This window comes from Mobula birostris, chromosome 22 (assembly GCF_030028105.1).
Source record: "Mobula birostris isolate sMobBir1 chromosome 22, sMobBir1.hap1, whole genome shotgun sequence".
In the NCBI taxonomy this organism is placed as follows: Eukaryota; Metazoa; Chordata; class Chondrichthyes; order Myliobatiformes; family Myliobatidae; genus Mobula; species Mobula birostris.
The window spans coordinates 8,636,608-8,653,380 of record NC_092391.1 but is presented as its reverse complement, the minus strand read 5'-3'; the positions used below and the strand labels follow the sequence as shown (position 1 = coordinate 8,653,380).

At 40.0% G+C, this 16,773-nt stretch overlaps 1 protein-coding gene across 1 annotated transcript in view; it reads right to left on the bottom strand.

Moving 5' to 3' along the window:
- Window positions 1–512: 512 nt before the first annotated feature.
- rabepk (Rab9 effector protein with kelch motifs) overlaps window positions 513–16,773 on the bottom strand; it is a 16,889-nt gene continuing 628 nt past the window's right edge. Inside the window, exons 2-8 of the mRNA XM_072239904.1 lie at window positions 13,607–13,674; window positions 9,510–9,661; window positions 8,707–8,859; window positions 6,036–6,197; window positions 2,633–2,782; window positions 2,244–2,399; window positions 513–1,552 (exon numbers count right to left, since the gene is read on the bottom strand). Coding sequence (XP_072096005.1) covers window positions 1,245–1,552; window positions 2,244–2,399; window positions 2,633–2,782; window positions 6,036–6,197; window positions 8,707–8,859; window positions 9,510–9,661; window positions 13,607–13,659 — 1,134 coding nt within the window. The 5' untranslated portion in view covers window positions 13,660–13,674 and the 3' untranslated portion in view covers window positions 513–1,244. The remainder of the gene's footprint in view (window positions 1,553–2,243; window positions 2,400–2,632; window positions 2,783–6,035; window positions 6,198–8,706; window positions 8,860–9,509; window positions 9,662–13,606; window positions 13,675–16,773) is intronic.

Genomic DNA, 16,773 nt, shown 5'->3' with positions numbered 1-16,773 from the left:
GTAAGTGAGCATGGATAGCACACTAGGTCATTGACAGTTGGCTCTAGAATGTTGGACAAAAAGTGCTGGTTTTTAAAAACATGGTTAGAGTTGTGCATTTAGACATCTTTTTGAGAGCCTGGGAATTTCTAGACTTAAGCATAATTGGAAAAGCATTGATTTTTATAAATCAGAACCTTCTGTTCTGCTAATGACCAAATTGTGGCAGATTGTTATCCATCTTCAACAGTCATGTACAGAAGAGCAGTGAATTTTTAAAAAAAAACTTCAACATGCATGACATAGTTGAAGACAGACAATGCAGCATAAGGCTAGTTCCCACTGATTGGGTGGGGTTATCAGCTGCAAGGCCAGTCTGTAGTTAGTTTTAGGGTGGATGTGCAGCACGGCCCAGTGGGCTGCCCTGCAAGGTGTGAACAGATTTGTGCACTGAAGCAGTAGCAGAGCTAACAATTGACAAGCCACACACATCACTGTTTTGTTGTTACCTTTGCACCATCACACCATCTACGTGTGTTCATATTCACTTTATTCAGGGTTCCAATTAAGTCAGAAAACCACAGTACAAACAGACCCTTTGACCCATCCAGTTTGTGCCAAACCATTTCATTTTGCCTAGACTTATTTGTCAACACCCAGACCATAGCCTAACATACTCCTATTTGTGTACCTATCAAAGCTCTTAAATGTTGAAATTGAAGTTGTATCCATTACATGTGCTGAGTTGTGCTCCCACTTGTGTTCCTCTTACACATTTCACCTTTCACCCTTACCCCACGTTGTAGTCTCACCAATCTCAGTGGAAAATGCCTGCTTGCATTTACCCTATCTATAATCCCTCAATTTTGTATACAGCTGTCAAATCTCTGTTCTACATTACAAGGAATAAGTTCAAACCTAATCAATCTTATAACTCAGGTCCTCCAGTCCCAGCAACATCCTGTAAACTTTCTCTGTACAGTACTCTTATTTACATCTTTTCTGTAGGTAGGTGACCAAAACTGCACACAATATTCCAAGTTAGGCCGCACCAACATCTGGTACAACTTCAATTAAATTACATTTATTTGGTTTTAGTAATATTTCATCAAAATAGTAAACTGATCATGGCCATTCAAAAATTCTTGTGCTCAGTTTCTTCTTTTACTTGTGGCTCCTACAAAATCCAACATGGATATGGCCCACATTGAGAACTTCTGCTGTAGAGCAGCAGGATGCAGTAAGTTGAACTGACCAGTGTGCAGTTAGCTGGCTTTGATAAGGGTTACAAAGCAGTCATTGTAAATTTCACCTTGAGTGTCCATACCACCAAATATCAAGCACAGATGCACAATGCTGTCTGTCTGAACGGTTGACCAATTCACAGAGGTAGGATGTGTGCCATTATCACTTGGTCTCATACTTTCCTTGTTCTCGTCAGCTTGTTTATCATTTGGTCTAGGAGTAGGTGTATCAGTTTTCCTCATTTTCCAGGGTATAACACACATGGCATGATCCAACCTTTTTGCAGGCAGAGGTGACTCAAACTCTAATAAGGTCCAGCATTGTGTTTCTGAGAGAAGAGAAATTGATATGGGTTCAGGCAACTTAAAATCATAACACACCAGTTCAGTTGTACTTTTTCTTTTAACTGTCTTGAAGACTTCCTAATTCATAAATTTATACTGAATGAGCTTTATACTAATTAGATTCCAAGCAATGGTAATGGTTAGGAAGTTGCCCACTACAAAAAGGAAAATGTTGGCTTTTTTCTGTATGACTAGTGCCCAGTCATTTAACTAAGCATCCCTTTTGAACATACTTAGTAACCAAAAATAAGTGGTGACACGAGTATGTTTCTAAATAGCTCTACTGCTAACTCCTGATCTTGCAACACAATTGGGATGTCCAATTCACCTTGCTGGTTAACACCATGAACACAAAAGGTCCATTTTTAAACAGTATGCAGATCAGTGGAGAAAACAGACAATTGTTAAAACCACGCAAGTAGAGATTCTCCACCAAAAAGTTATATTATCCAAGAAGTTATGTCCTTACAATTTTACTGAATAAAGCAGTTATTGCATCTTGCCTTTTATGCGATTGTTTTCAAATGGACATCTCAATGATTCAAGGGTCTCAGCCTGAAATGTAAACTGTCTACTCCCATCCATGTATGCTGCCTGACTTGCCAAGTTCCTCTAGTCTTTTGTGTGTGTTGATCCTAATAACGGGATCCAGTAATGCAGAGGGCAAGTACTTACCGATATGGTACTTGTACATATTATTCAGTGCTCCTGTGGCATCTAAACCACCGAAAATAAAAAGGTATTTTCCATGGGAAACTGCAGAATGAGCTGCACGACCGCCTGGGATATCACCCTTCATTTTTACTTTCTTCCATTTCATATTAACTGCAGCTGTATATCATAAAAGATGTCGTCAAAACATCTTTAATACATTTAGTGCATTTTAAAGGTAGCATTAATTTATTTTCATATTTAACTATAAAACATTGCAAACACCATATGGCAGTAAATAAGGCTCTACTTTATTTCCCTTCAAACTGATTACAAATTTCTGTTGTGTTTATTGTAAATAACATTTAAAATCACAAATTTATCACATTTTAAATTACCATGTGCAGACCTACCTGTGTCAATGGTATACATATCATTGAAGAACTTGTCTCCTGCTAATCCTCCATGAATGAATAACTTGCTGCCTACACTGACCATCACGTGGCCGTGCCTTGGGGCTGGTGGTTCTCCCTCTGTTGATATCTGTGACCAGCTAAGTATGGCTGAAAATACGCAGGGAATAGGAAAATGTACATTAGATTTTTATTGGGAGGAAATTATGTTAAGAAGAGTAATTTAATAATGAAAAAGCAGTGAATATTTAATGGTGTGGATTTCACCTGACATTAAAAACATGAAAAGTGCAGTTGATTCAGAATTCAAGAGAAAATTGGGATGCAATAAAAGGTCAGCCAGTTCTGGACCTATTTGGGGATGAATTGACAAATGCAATGGTAGAGGCAGGAAGAGCATTTTGGTTAAATGAGCATTGTTCAGTTGGATCTTGGATATATAGAAAATGCCAAGGAGAGAATAAAATTCTTATTTGAGCAAATTGAATTCTACATGACTGATAAGACTGAGCAAGAGTAGAAATCTATTTATGAATGTAAAGCAACAAGAAATTGGATAAACACAAGAGATTCTGCAGATGCCAGAAATTCATAGTGACACACACAAAATGTCGGAGGAACTCAGCAGTTCAGGCAGCAGCGGAAATGAAGAAACAGTTCATGTTTCAAGCCAATTCCCTTCATCATTTTGTATGTGTTACCCCAAGCCATAGGAGATCTTTGAGGATACCAAAGAGTTCAGAGCTATACTGTGCCGATTAATAGACTGAATGGGACACTGCAAATCTAGGCACCACACCCCCAACTAAAAGCACAAAAAAGGAAGGCTTGTTAGAGGCCATGAGCTCAGTACAGAAATCAGCCTAGAAGAATATAGGAACAGCAGAACTGAAATTGAAAAGGAAATTAGGACAGTTCTCTATATTGAGGTTTAGCATCTTTTAATACAGGTAGTAAATAAATCACTGAGATGAGATGTGTTTCAGCGTGTTAAGAAAAACAAAGGGAAAACATAGCTTAGGCTTTAATCAGCACTTCTCCAGCTACAGGTATACTGAAAGATTCCTAAAGTGGTAACATTATCTAAAGTAAGGAGATTAATCAAATAACTACAGGTTAGTCACATGCTAAAACAATTTCAGTAATAGTTTAAACCATCATTTTAAAAATTCCCAATTAATCTATAATTTGTTAGGGCAATGTTGCATCTGACATTTGAATTTTTTTGAGACTAGAGAGTAGTCAATAATAACAATGCTTACGAGGACTTTGGAAAGGCATCAGAAAAGGCATACAGTACTGATAAAGAGAAAGGAAGGTGACAAGTTGAGTTGAATATTCAGTGGGTGGGGGGAAGAAAAGCAAAAGGATAATCATTGAGAATGAGCTGCCTGAGTGACTGTTTCAAGAAGGTTTTCAAAAGGCACAGTACCTTTTTGTGTGCTTAAGAATAGCGTCCATGATTAGGAACTTGCAAGAGTATGAAAGAGGAGGTTGTAAACTTGATGGGGTGACTTCATGGCAAATACTTTTCAGAAGTATGTTTCCACAGACTGCTTGAGGTAGCAGGAAGGGTCAAATGAAAAAGCTCCTTTGCTGGAGAATGCAGTCAAGAACAGGGATAAAATACTAGATCTGTACAAAACAGTAGCAAGGTCACAGCTGAAGCATTGTTACTTTGAAGTCTTGTTCACTGCATTTGAAGAAAGAGGCACTACAATTTGTAGAGTACAAGAACATAGCACAATTTGAAGTTTTGTAATGAGGCTGCCACATTTATTTCTGTTACCTCTGTAGAGAGAAGGCTAAGGGAACCTTTAATTGATACATATGCCCAGAAAAAGTGCAAGAAAGGACTGCTGCCCTTAGTAAAGATGTCAACACTAAGAGCATAGAAATAAATTAATAGTTAAACTATTTGAGAGCAGCAGGGGAAAAAACAGTTCTCTCACCCAGTGCATAATAGGAATGTGGAACCCATTGCCTGGAAGGGTAATGGAGACACAGTCTCTCATCTTGTGCAAGTTGCTGTATGAACGCCTGCTGAACTGCAACAGCAACAAGCTGAAATGGGGAGAGGGGATAGCCTGAACAAGTTCATCTAAATGAACTCCTTCCATTTATAAAATTTCTCTGATTACCATACCTGATTTTTTCCATTATGTGACAGTTTAACACCAGTCCTATCTGGAATCAGAAAACTAATAAAGTGAGCTCCTGCTCTTGACTGACACAAGAGAGAGGTGAACAAATGCTGGACAATTCCAGCTTGACAGATACATCAACAACTTTTATAGTATAATCCAGCAGCTGGTTCAATCAGTAGCTGTAGATTTTTGGAAGCAAAATCTATTGAAGGAGTGACCAGTTTTGATCCATACTATCAGTCTGGCACTGTGTCAGAGGTCCATGAGTTCAAGTACAACCTCAAGATCTGATATTATGATATGACACTCGATATTATTGAAGGAGTGCGCATTGACAGAAGTGAAAACACATAGAATTTATAAAACCCTGTAGAGAAGTTATCTATTGTGCTTCTTTAGGAAACAACAATTGCTTCATTTACAGGATGATTCATTGAAAGTGAGTGATACTATTTAAAACATTGTAAATAACTTGTAAAGTTACACACCAATCCTTCCTGATGTTTCTCTTTCTACAGATTCCGACCTACCTGCTAGGTATTTTAAGCTTTCCTTTTGAATTCAAAACCTGCATCCTTAGCCTTGTTCCACCGAACTTCCACAATCTTATCCAGCTCCATCTCAGCTTGCACCCTCTATTCTAGTGAGACTGAATTTCTGTGCAATGTACCTCTCTTATACTTCCAACCCAACCAAGGTGCACAACCCTCTGAACTCACTATCTTCCAAAGCCACTATGTTCTGCAACCTTCAAGAAGTATGGTATCATTGTACAACATGCTTCTTGATTTAATATTTGTTTACTTCCCATGAGCTACATCTCCTCTTTTCTGATCACTGACATTTTGAAAAGTGCCTTTTCGTAAGATTACATAAATGTTTTATTATTTTAGATTTCTAGTATTTTCAGCTTTTAGTTTGATTTTCTCTTATATAAATTTTTTTGTTGTCTTGCATTCTGTATTATTGGATCCTGACCCTGACTTCTCAAAGACCATGTAGTGGCTCCTCATGCATCAGCCTCCCTAAGTTAAACAAAGTCACGGACAAGCATTCTTCATTAAGGGAATGCACCCCAACGTCCCGGATTAAGTTCAAAAGGGAGCAGGATTGTGAGGTCTGGAGATGTGGATCTTGGATCAGCCTCTATAGCCATCAGAAGACCCACCAACAGACAACCCGCTAGGAGAACATAATTTTCACTTGAGTGATCACACTACTTACAATCTTATACTTGGGGATCTGTTTACTCCTACCTTTATCAAAAGCATGGAGTTGTGTATCTTGTACAGGCTCCGCTCCCTTGTCTCCTCCACCAAAAACAAAGAGGCAATCTCCAATAGCTGCAGTGGAACTGTGGCACGTTCTCGGTGTAGGTGGTGTTCCATTTACTGCTGGATTTCTCCACTCTCCAGTTTCTGGTTTAATCAACAGAATAATACTCATATTATTTGTTATTTGACCAATAACAAACTGGCACTCTGTTCTGGTAATTCTTCAGGTAAAATTTTCTGCAAATTATTAAGCTTTAGCACATTTTAAACACAAGAGATTCTGCAGATCCTGGAAATCCACAGCAACGAACAAAATGCTGGAGGAACTCAGCAAGTCAGGCAGCATCTATGAAGAGGAGTAAGCATTCAAAACCCTTCCACTCACCTGGATTCACATATCACCTACAATCTTACACTGCTTCCTCCTCCCCCCCACCTTTTCATTCTGGCTTCTTCCCCCTTCCTTTCCAGTCCTGATAAAGGATCTCAGGCTGAAAGTTGAGCAATTCATTCCTCTCCATAGATGCAGCCTGACTTGCTGTGTTCTGATATGTCTATCCACGGTCTCCTCCGCTATAAAGATGAAGCCACACTCAGGTTGGAGGAACAACACCTTATATTCTGTCTGGGTAGCCTCCGACCTGATGGCATGAACATTGACTCCTCAAACTTCCGCTAATGCCCCACCTCCCCCTCGTACCCCATCCGTTAGTTATTTATATACACACATTCTTTCTCTCTCTCTTCTTTTTGTCCCTCTCACTATACCCCTTGCCCATCCTCTGGGTTTTTTGCCCTCTCTCCCTTTTCCTTCTCCCTGGGCCTCCTGTCCCATGATCCTCTCATATCCCTTTTGCCAATCACCTGTCCAGCTCTTGGCTCCATCCCTCCCCCTCCTGTCTTCTCCTATCATTTTGGATCTCCCTCTCCCCCTCCCACTTTCAAATCTCTTACTAGCTCTTCTTTCAGTTAGTCCTGACGAAGGATCTTGGCCTGAAACGTCAACTGTACCTCTTCCTAGAGATGCTGCCTGGCCTGCTGCGTTCACCAGCAACTTTGATGTGTGTTCCTTTAGTACATTATTTGTTTTGTCATAACAAACTAATTTATCCTAAATAAAAATTTAAGGAGTTACAAAACAATGGTCAAGATCTTGCTGGAGCACAGCTCTTTACAGAGTCATCATAATCATTATGTGCCGTGTTGTACAACATGGGTGAACATGATTGTCTGGGCAACTTTTTCCAGCAGAAGTGGTTTGCTATTGCCTTCTTCAGGGCAGTGTCTTTACAAGACAGGTAACAGGTGCGGGTGCTAAGTAGGTGCTCTACATTTCCAAGGGTGACCTGCAGGCCTAACTGAAGGAGCACCTTACACCTCCTATGGTAGAGACGTGTCTCTACTCCGCCACCCAGCTTTCGGAGTACCCTATTTGAATTCCTTCCACATTTCCTGTATAAAACGATCCTGTATTATAAAACGTTGGAAGATGATGTGAGATAAACAGAACACTTGGGACCTTGGTAAATGACAGCAGTTTAACCATGGGCTTTTCGGGCAGAGAAAGACGCAGAGGAACAATGAAGCAAGTGATGGGGTAAATCCCTCCCCCTTCAGGTTTCATCCATCACCTTGTGTTTCCCTCTCCTCCCCCCACCTTTTAAATCTTCTCCCCAGCCTTTTTCCTCCAGTCCTGCCGAAGGGTTCTGGTGCAAAACGTCAACTGTACAGTACTCTTTTCCATAGGATGTTGCCTGACCTGCTGAGTTCCTCCAGCATTTTGTGTGTGTTGCTTGGATTTCCAGCATCTACAGACTTTCTCCTGTTTCAGATTAGGTGGAGGCATGGAGACACAGAATAGATTGAAATAAGTACAAAGAGAATAAAAAGTAAACATGGAAAACTACCCTGAACAATTTACTACCTGCAACTAAATGCCATGTTTTCTTCCTTTTCTTATTTGGTTTGGGAGACATTGCAGGAATATCATTATTAAAAGTTCTTTAGTACTCCCAAATTTTTGCACTGTTTAATTATTTTTAGCAGTAATATCTTGAAACACTTGGTTGATTGATACTGACTATATCTGTGCAAGGCTGGTGAGAAAGCAATGTAAATTAACCATTAATTTCTTGTGAGTTCTAAATCTGGGAGCGTCATCTCACCAAAAACAAACTAATACCAGCAATAAATTCACTGTTTCTTTGATAGCCAATTCTGGTCTATTAATTTGTGTGTTAATTAAATAGGAACTTAGACATTACGACGAAGGATGGCACAGTATCATATTGGTTAACACAATGCTTTACAGCATCAGCCATCGGAAGATTGGGGTTCAATTTCCACTCCTGTCAGTAAGTACTTTGTATGTTCTCCCTGTAACCTTGTGGGTTTCCTCCCACAAGATATACTGGCTAGGGTTAGTAAGTTGTGGGGATGCTATGTTGTTGCCAGAAGCTTGCTGAAACTTGCAGGCTGCCCCCAGTACATCTTTGGGCTGTAGTGGTTGTTAACTCAAAAATGAAACAATTTACTGTATGTTTAAATATTTTGGTGTGCATGTAACAACTAAAGCTAACCATTAAACCTTTAAACTAATAAAGCTTCAGTTATTTGTAGATGACCAATGGTAACAGATTTTAAATTATTTTACCAAAGTTCAAAACTTGGATACAGTTCCTGTTTCCACATTCATTTGCACCACCAAATAGCCACAAGCCAGCAGGTACGGTCACAGGAACAAAGCTGGCATGTTCATAACGCGGCAGTAACCCCTTCCATTCAGGTACGTTCCATTCATGTCTATCTGTTTTACACGGAACAAAATTAAATACTATATAATAACGGATGCAAACCAGCAAATATAAATAATCTTAAAGGGAAATTAATTCAATTACCATAATTAATTACCATACTGAGTTTACAAACTAGAGGCAGAGATTGCTCAATATGGTTTCAAGCAAACACCAAGAACGTAGGACTTATGTGCAGATGACACCAGAACTACATTACCGGATCTCAATCAGTTAAAAGTTACTTAGAAAAAAATAAAATCAAGGGTAACTTACTGAGTTGGAGTTGAAAGAGAACTTATTTTAATAAATATTAAAGAAATTAGGCTTATATTTTATATAAATTAGATAAACACTGAGCATAAAGGGTCTACAATAAATGCAATCAGTTTGGAAAGGGTTAGAAACCTTCTACATTACGAAAATGGATACGCACCCATTGATGTCGGCACAAAGATTTCAGAGATACACAATTTCATCAAGGAACCTTAATTGAACGTTCTAAGGAACTTGCCAATTTGCACCAGTCTAAGTATGTTTGATTTTCATTTTTAAACCTTCAATGATAAGCTTAGTGGCTAACATTTGTTATTTAAGATTACTTAGACAGAGGGATATTGAACATTTCAATTTGACAATGAAATAATTAAAAATGTGTTGTTACCCAGTTCTAAGATATGGGCATCAGAAAAACTTCCATTAGGGTTTGCTCCTCCAACTATGACAATCTTCCCTTTCCCAGAGGAATCTGGAATATATGTGAGTGTGTGACCAACACGGACACCTGGTCTCTCCCCGCTGGGTACAAGAGCATACCTAAAAGAAAAAAGGGTGAGAAGAATTATTCAAACATTACTGCACAATCATCTAAGAATTTTAATTCATTTTCTCTAAATCAAAGATAATTTTTTTAAAGATCCTGAGGGCAATTGTCTTATTTTTTTAAAGGGTGGCTATCAATATTCTACCTTATAACTTTTAAAGATTATTTTTTAATGTATTGTTAAACTTAGTGCACCAAATATTTTCTCTTCTAGATTAACACACAAAAATGGTAGGGGATCCCAGCATGTCAGGCAGCATCTATGGAGGGAAATGAGCAGTTGATTTTTCAGGCCAAGATTCTTCATTGAGAATGGAAAGGAAGAGGTCAGAAGACAAATAAATTGGTGGTGGAGGCAGGAGGAGAATAAGCTGGTGGATGGCAGGTGAATCCAGGCGGGGGAGTTGGGGGAAGAAGTGGGAATGATGTGAGAAGCAGGGAGATGATAGGTGGAAGGCTAAAGAAGGAATCGGATAGAAGAGGACAGTAGACTGTGGGCGGAGGAGGGAGGAAGGTGTGGGTGATGGGCAGGGGAGGTGAAGAGAAAGGGAATAGGGGAAAGAGGGATAAGGGAAAACAAAGAAGCAGGGTGGGTACAGGTGAGTGTGGTTACCAGAATTTCGAGAAATTATTGTTGATGCCATCAGGTTGGAAATTTCCTGTCACAAAACATCAACTGTTCATTTCCCTCCATAGATACTGACTGACCTCTGAGTTCCTCTAGCACTTTCTGTGTGTTGCTCCATTCCAGCATGTGAATCCTTTCCTGTGCCTTCTCTACTAAATTGCTTTTATCTTACTTTCTATCCACTTTAAGTAGCTCAATCTACAGAACTGATCATGTGTATACTTTGAAATGGGGCAGCACAGTAGCATAGCACTTAGCAAAATGCTTTACAGTGTCAGAGACCCAGGTTCAATTCCCACTGCTGTCTTCAAGGAGTTTGTATGTTCACCTCATGACCCCTTGGGTTTACTCTGGATGCTCGGTTTTCCTTCCACATTCCAAAGACGGAGGTGTTAAGGTTAGTAAGTTGTAGCTATGCGCCGGAAAAATAGCGATAGTTGCGGGCTGCCCCCAGCACATCCTCGCACTGCATTGGTTGTTGAAGCAAACAACGCATTTCATTGTATCTCTCAATGTTCCAATGCATGTGACAAATAAAGCTCACATCTTTCCTTACAATAACATGCAGTAGATTCGCCAATACCACAAAAATGTAAATTTGATCCATTCAAATTAACGATCAGCAAATTGATCAATAGTATTCTTCATAATAAAGATCAAACTTTTCCTACTGAGATCTAATGGTTTTCAGAAGTCAGAGTTTTATGACCTCAGGATACAAGTACATAGTTCCTTGAAAGTGCTGACAACAGGTAGTCAGGATAGTGAAGAAAGATTTTGACTCGTTAGCCTTCTTCCGTCAAGAGCATCAGGATATGATGTTACCACTGTATAAGTCATTGGTGAGACCTCATTTAGAATGCTGTGTGCAATTTTAGCCACCTAACTTTAGAAATTATGTCATTAAGCTGGAAAGGGTGCAGAAAAGATTCACCAACAATGATACCAGAACCAAAGGGCTTGAACTATAAAGGAGAGACTCGATAAGCTGGGCCATTGTTCCTCTGTCGTGAGGCAGCCTAGAGAGGTGTATAATTGCTAGGAGCATTTACAAGGTGGTCACAATATTTTTCACACAAAGGGTAGTGGGTAGATGAAACGAGCTGTCAGAGTAAGTGATAGAGACAAGTATAATAACAATATTCAAGACAGGTTCATGGGTAGAAAAGGTGTCTGGGTCAAACACAAGCAAATGGGACGAGCTCAAGAAGGTAACTTGGTTGGCATGGGGAATTCAGACTCCATGATTTCAAATGACCAGAGAATTCCTGATAATTTACAGAATTTGTGGAATCAGAGGTATGGATAGATTCCACGTTAAAAAAAAGAATTGTTCTTGGCTACGGCAGACTCTCTGGTAGAACATTTTGTTTACCCTTAAGCATTAATTTTACTGGAGCATTAATAATAGGCCCTTTGGTGAGGTATTAGAAGGTGACTTGAATTTGTGGAATTGTGCAAAGTGAAGATTCAAGAAAGAAAACAAAACAAGTACTGAAAACTAATAGTGGGATAGGCAGAATGGAATTCATTTTGTCACCCTTGTCGGATTAAGTTCTGGACAGTTTACCTGAACGTTGTTTTCTTCTATTGTATTCTCTACCTTCCCTATCAAAATCTTCCAATATCTTTTCTATATTCCTCAACCTCTTTTCAAGAGAAAAGGGAAACCAATCAATTCATTCTTTTTATTTGTATAACCTTATAGTACTTTCCTTGGAAATATTTTGTTAAAAAATATTTTGTAATACTTAAATATCATTCTAAAACTAGTACATAGAGAACAGAGAAATACTTTTTAACCTGCTATTATTTTATGTGCTGTATGTAATATATAGTGTACTGTTTTGTACCTTGACTCCTGACGAATTTTTTTTTTGTTTATGTACATGTGTACAGTTGAATGACAATAAATTGGAAGCTGAACATATTGATTAGGTATACAGTGGTTTCTGGTTAATTGGGACACATCAGGACCAGTTCATTCTGGCCCATTTAAGTGGCTGCCCCAGTTAGCCAAGGTTTCAAGGAAAGAGTTAAAAAAAGACTGAGTAATGATGCATGTATTTAAATAAAATACAGAACAAATTACAACATTACCAATGATATTACAGTACTACAAAACTGGTCATCAGTTCCTAATAGCTACCAGCGGAGGAGTTCATGCAGTGTACACTGTTATGTATGGGCCATCCAGGGAAGGGCAGCACCACTGCTGGAAGGGCTTGTCCTATTCATTCTGGGGCAGCTCAGTCACCTTGGGTTCCCATCAAACACTCAACTCTCACCTGTGGCTCAAAGTAGCTGTTTGTATGCGACAGCAGCCACACCCCTTTGAAGGCCATACCGCTTTGATCAGCTAAATCAGCTAAACCGATGAGTTAGGGACATGCTTGCTTAGCTTGTGAAGTCAAAGATCAATAATGAGATCCAACAATCAAGAAGCCAAGCAACACTTCATAGAGAGGAAAGAGCATGAAAAGACACAAAATAAGCCATGATTATCCTCTGCAGCCAAGAAAGACTCCAGTTTGTGATGGCTACTTGTACCACCGGACCGGGATTTCCCAGGTCGAGAGAGTGGAACAGTCCCAGTGCAACCGCTTTTCCACTTCAAAAACTCTCCTGCACAGGCTTCACCGTCATCCTCGGATACGAAGGACTGCAGTGTTCAATTAATTCAACAAAATTAGCGCAAACACCTCATGCAGATAATGGATAACCTTCATACAATACTTCTGATGACTGCATCATCCAAATCTTCATTTTCCTTATCACATTCAAAGTGATTATTCTTTTCTTCAAATTCTTCATCATCCCTAACTTGGAACAGTTTCATTTTCATTCCTGGCCATTCCTGGCATCTCTAAGCCGGAATGCTTGAAACCACAGTGAGCAAAACAACTCTCAGTGGCCTTACTGCTTAGTTCTTATCATTCGTGCCAAAATACCATTGCTTTTTGAACACAAAAGACAGGCAAATGACATAATTTAAAAACTGTTCACTCTAATTGTTCAATGGTGACATAAGTTCACATGACTGATGCTCATTAGAAGCTGTGTGACAAGAGTCTCCTATCTCAATTCAGCAGCATAGTGTCCCAAGTAAACAAAAGGAACCCTGGTTATTTTCTCAATTACTTTATTACTTTTTGTTATCTAAGAGTTGCCCCAAATAAGCAGCTGTCCCGATTAACCAATGGACCAATTAACCAGAACCTATCGTCATTGAAATGATTTAGATCACATAGCCAATTGATCATAATCTGATCACTGATAGTCAAAGGATACAAATGCACTGAGATCCTACCATATTGCTCCTTGGGGAATTTCGTCTGGCTCCAAGACAGGCAACAAACCCATAACCACTTGAGAAAGCTGGAATAAAATGAGCAGTCAGTAGGCAATTACCCTTTTGTGTTCCATGTATAAAATGTCTCATAATTAATTCCCAAATCGATTAAAACATGAAACTGAAATTCTTCTATCATGTAGCATACTGGAGATCTAAACTTCTGTGTTATTACAATACTTTGTACTTCAAAACAAAATCACACTGACATTAAAAAGTGCACTCCTGTTACACATTTCATAACCTCAAGAGTTCTTCAAAGCCAATGATTATTTTGGAATTGAAATGTAGGAAATATACAACAATTTGCATTCAACCACCTCCTATAAATACCAATGTGCTAACGTCTAGCTATCAACCTTAGCAATATTAATAGAGAAAAAGTGAGTACGGGATAGAATAGACACTTGAAGATGAGGGGCTGCATGATTCCCTTGATATTTACTGGGGGATCACCTTAGTGTTAGGCACATGGCCAAATGGTTAAGGTGTTCGTCTAGTGATCTGAAGGTCGCTAGTTCGAGCCTCAGCTGTGGCAGGCAGCATATTTGTGTCCTTGAGCAAGGCACTCAATCACACATTGCTCTAGTGTCTGTGCGAGGAGTGGCGCCCCACACATACTTCCAATCTGCGCCTTGTAAGGCATGAAAATGCCCGACACAGGCCCCTCATGGTCTGAGTTGACGTTCGCCCTTCCCCACCTCAGAGAGGATGTTTCCAGTAGTGGGAGGAGAGCCTAGGACCAGAGGACACTGCCTCAGAATAAATAAATTCCCCTTTAGAACAGAGATGAAAATGAATTTGGGTGGTGAATAGCCATTGGGTGGTCAAGATAGCGTCAGGGGACATGACCAACAGTGATGTCCTGCAGACAGTTCACGAAACAACTTATTTTACTTCTTGTCCTTTCAAATATGATTCTACTACTACGCTGTGTGTGATTGGAACCTATAATTTACATTTTGATGATGTGTTTTTTGGGCTGATTGTGTGATCTGGTTCTTTGCCATCTCCGAGGGAGTTTGATGAGGTTTGGAGTGGAGTGTGTGTGGCCTGGTGGCCTGGAAGCCTGGAGACAGAGCAGGAGCCCATGATCGACTCCATTGCTTCTCTCTGACTGAAGCATTAAGGGTACGAGCCCATGATCGACTCCGGTGCCTCTCTCCAATTGAGTTGTTGAGCAAGGGTAAAGTCAATGAGGACGAGAGCGAAGGACAGGTGGGTGCTCAGCGCCGTCTGCTTATGTTTGACCGATCCTCCTCTCCCTCTTGCTAGCTGCTGTCGGAGGGAAGGGCAGGAGTCTTGGGATCCACGTTGCCAGGCCATGGACTCACTTTGGGAGGCTTTGAGGTATATTTCACACGTGCTCCTGGATTCTGGTTCCTCTTTTTTTTAAGCTGTCTGAGCGGGTTGATCGGGACGATGGATGCGGACTGGGCTGTTTTGGTGAAGAATGGCATTGTGGCCTGTACGGGCTAGTAGTAGAGTGGTACTGAACTGAACTAAACTGAATACTGCTGGTTTGACGTTTCATATTCTATGTGTTGTTTACTCGCTTTTTGCCATTTGCACAATTTGTTCATTTTTCGTGCGTTTGTGTTTTCTTGAGCAGGTTCCACAGTGCTTCTTTTTTGCTTATAGCTGCCTGCAGGAGGACGCATCTGAGAGTCATATTCTGTACATATCCTTCGATAATAAATGTACTTTCAATCTGGTTGCAACAGATAGCTGTACTTCAGAACAGAGAGGAGGAGGAATTTCTTTAGCCCGAGGGTGATGAATCTGTAGAATTCATTGTCACAGGTGGCTGTGGAGGCCAAGCTATTTAAACCAGAGTTGATAGGTTCTTGATTAGTTAGGGCATTAAAGGTTACGTTGAGAATTGTGTTAAGAAAGAGTTATAAGCCTTGGTTGAATGCAGAGCAGACTCAATAGCACAATGGCCTCATTCTGTTGCTAAATCTTCTGGTCCTACTGAAAACTCCAAAAGAGGTGGGTGGAGTGTACTCTATCTTGTAGCCCTAATCAACAAAGTTCTGTACAGTTTATCTGGTGCAACACCACCTAGTTCCTCTTCCATTCAGTGGAAGGATCGTCCCTATGCCTGATCAAAATCGTTCCTCTCTATAGTGATCCCTCAATGAATACCAGGTCAAGGGAATAATACAACTCCTCTCCTTCAAAAGAAAAATAAACAAATTGTAGTTATTGGAAATCTGAAACAGAAACATAAAATGCTGGAAATTTTCAATAGGCTAAGCAGCTGTTAAAAGTTTCAGATCAGAGATCACTGGCAGAACTGGGAGACATAAAAGAAAGGTAATTCAAGGAGAACAAGATAGAAGAATGGATGAGACAAAGGAATTATCTATGATAGAGGGGATCTAGGTCAAATTGGTTAAGGGAGATACGAGAGAGTGATTATGCTCCTTTGTCTGCATAAGGAGTTACTGATCGCAAGACTGTGGTTATGTGCCCAGAGGGTCATTTGGAGAGTGATGGGTACCATTAATAGTATTAATGGTGCAGTTGGAGAATGACTATTCTCCTTTGTCTGTGTTAGGTGTTGCTGATGGCAGGACTGGTTATAGTAATAAAGAGAGAAAAGCTGAGCCTGAAATCACAACTGCGTGAATGCAGGAATGGCTAGTTCTAATACAGATGGAAGAACAACTTACCTAACGATGGAGAATTTATATAGTGTCCAGGAGTGAAAGGCCAGGAGTTCCATCCACAAAAAGCTGACTTGTAATGCTTGTTTGTGGCTAAGATCAAGACAGGAACTAGAAATGGACCATGTGATAGGTGAGCACTAGAAGGAAATTGGCTTAAAAGTAAGCAGGAAGCCCAGGTGAGGGAAAATGTTGTGAAAAGCTGGGTGGAGGTAGGTGGAAGAGCTAAAGGGCTGAATCCAATAGAAGAATAGACCATGGAATAAAGAAAAGGAGGTGGGAAAACAGAGGGAGGTGATGAGCAGGGGAAGAGAAGGGGTAAGAGGACCACCCCCTCCCCACCTTCTTTCTTTGTTTTCTACCCACTTCCTTTTCAATCCTGTTTATTCCCCACCATAGATACCGTCCGATATCCAGCATCTTGTGTGTGGTCAAGATTTCCCACATCTGTTT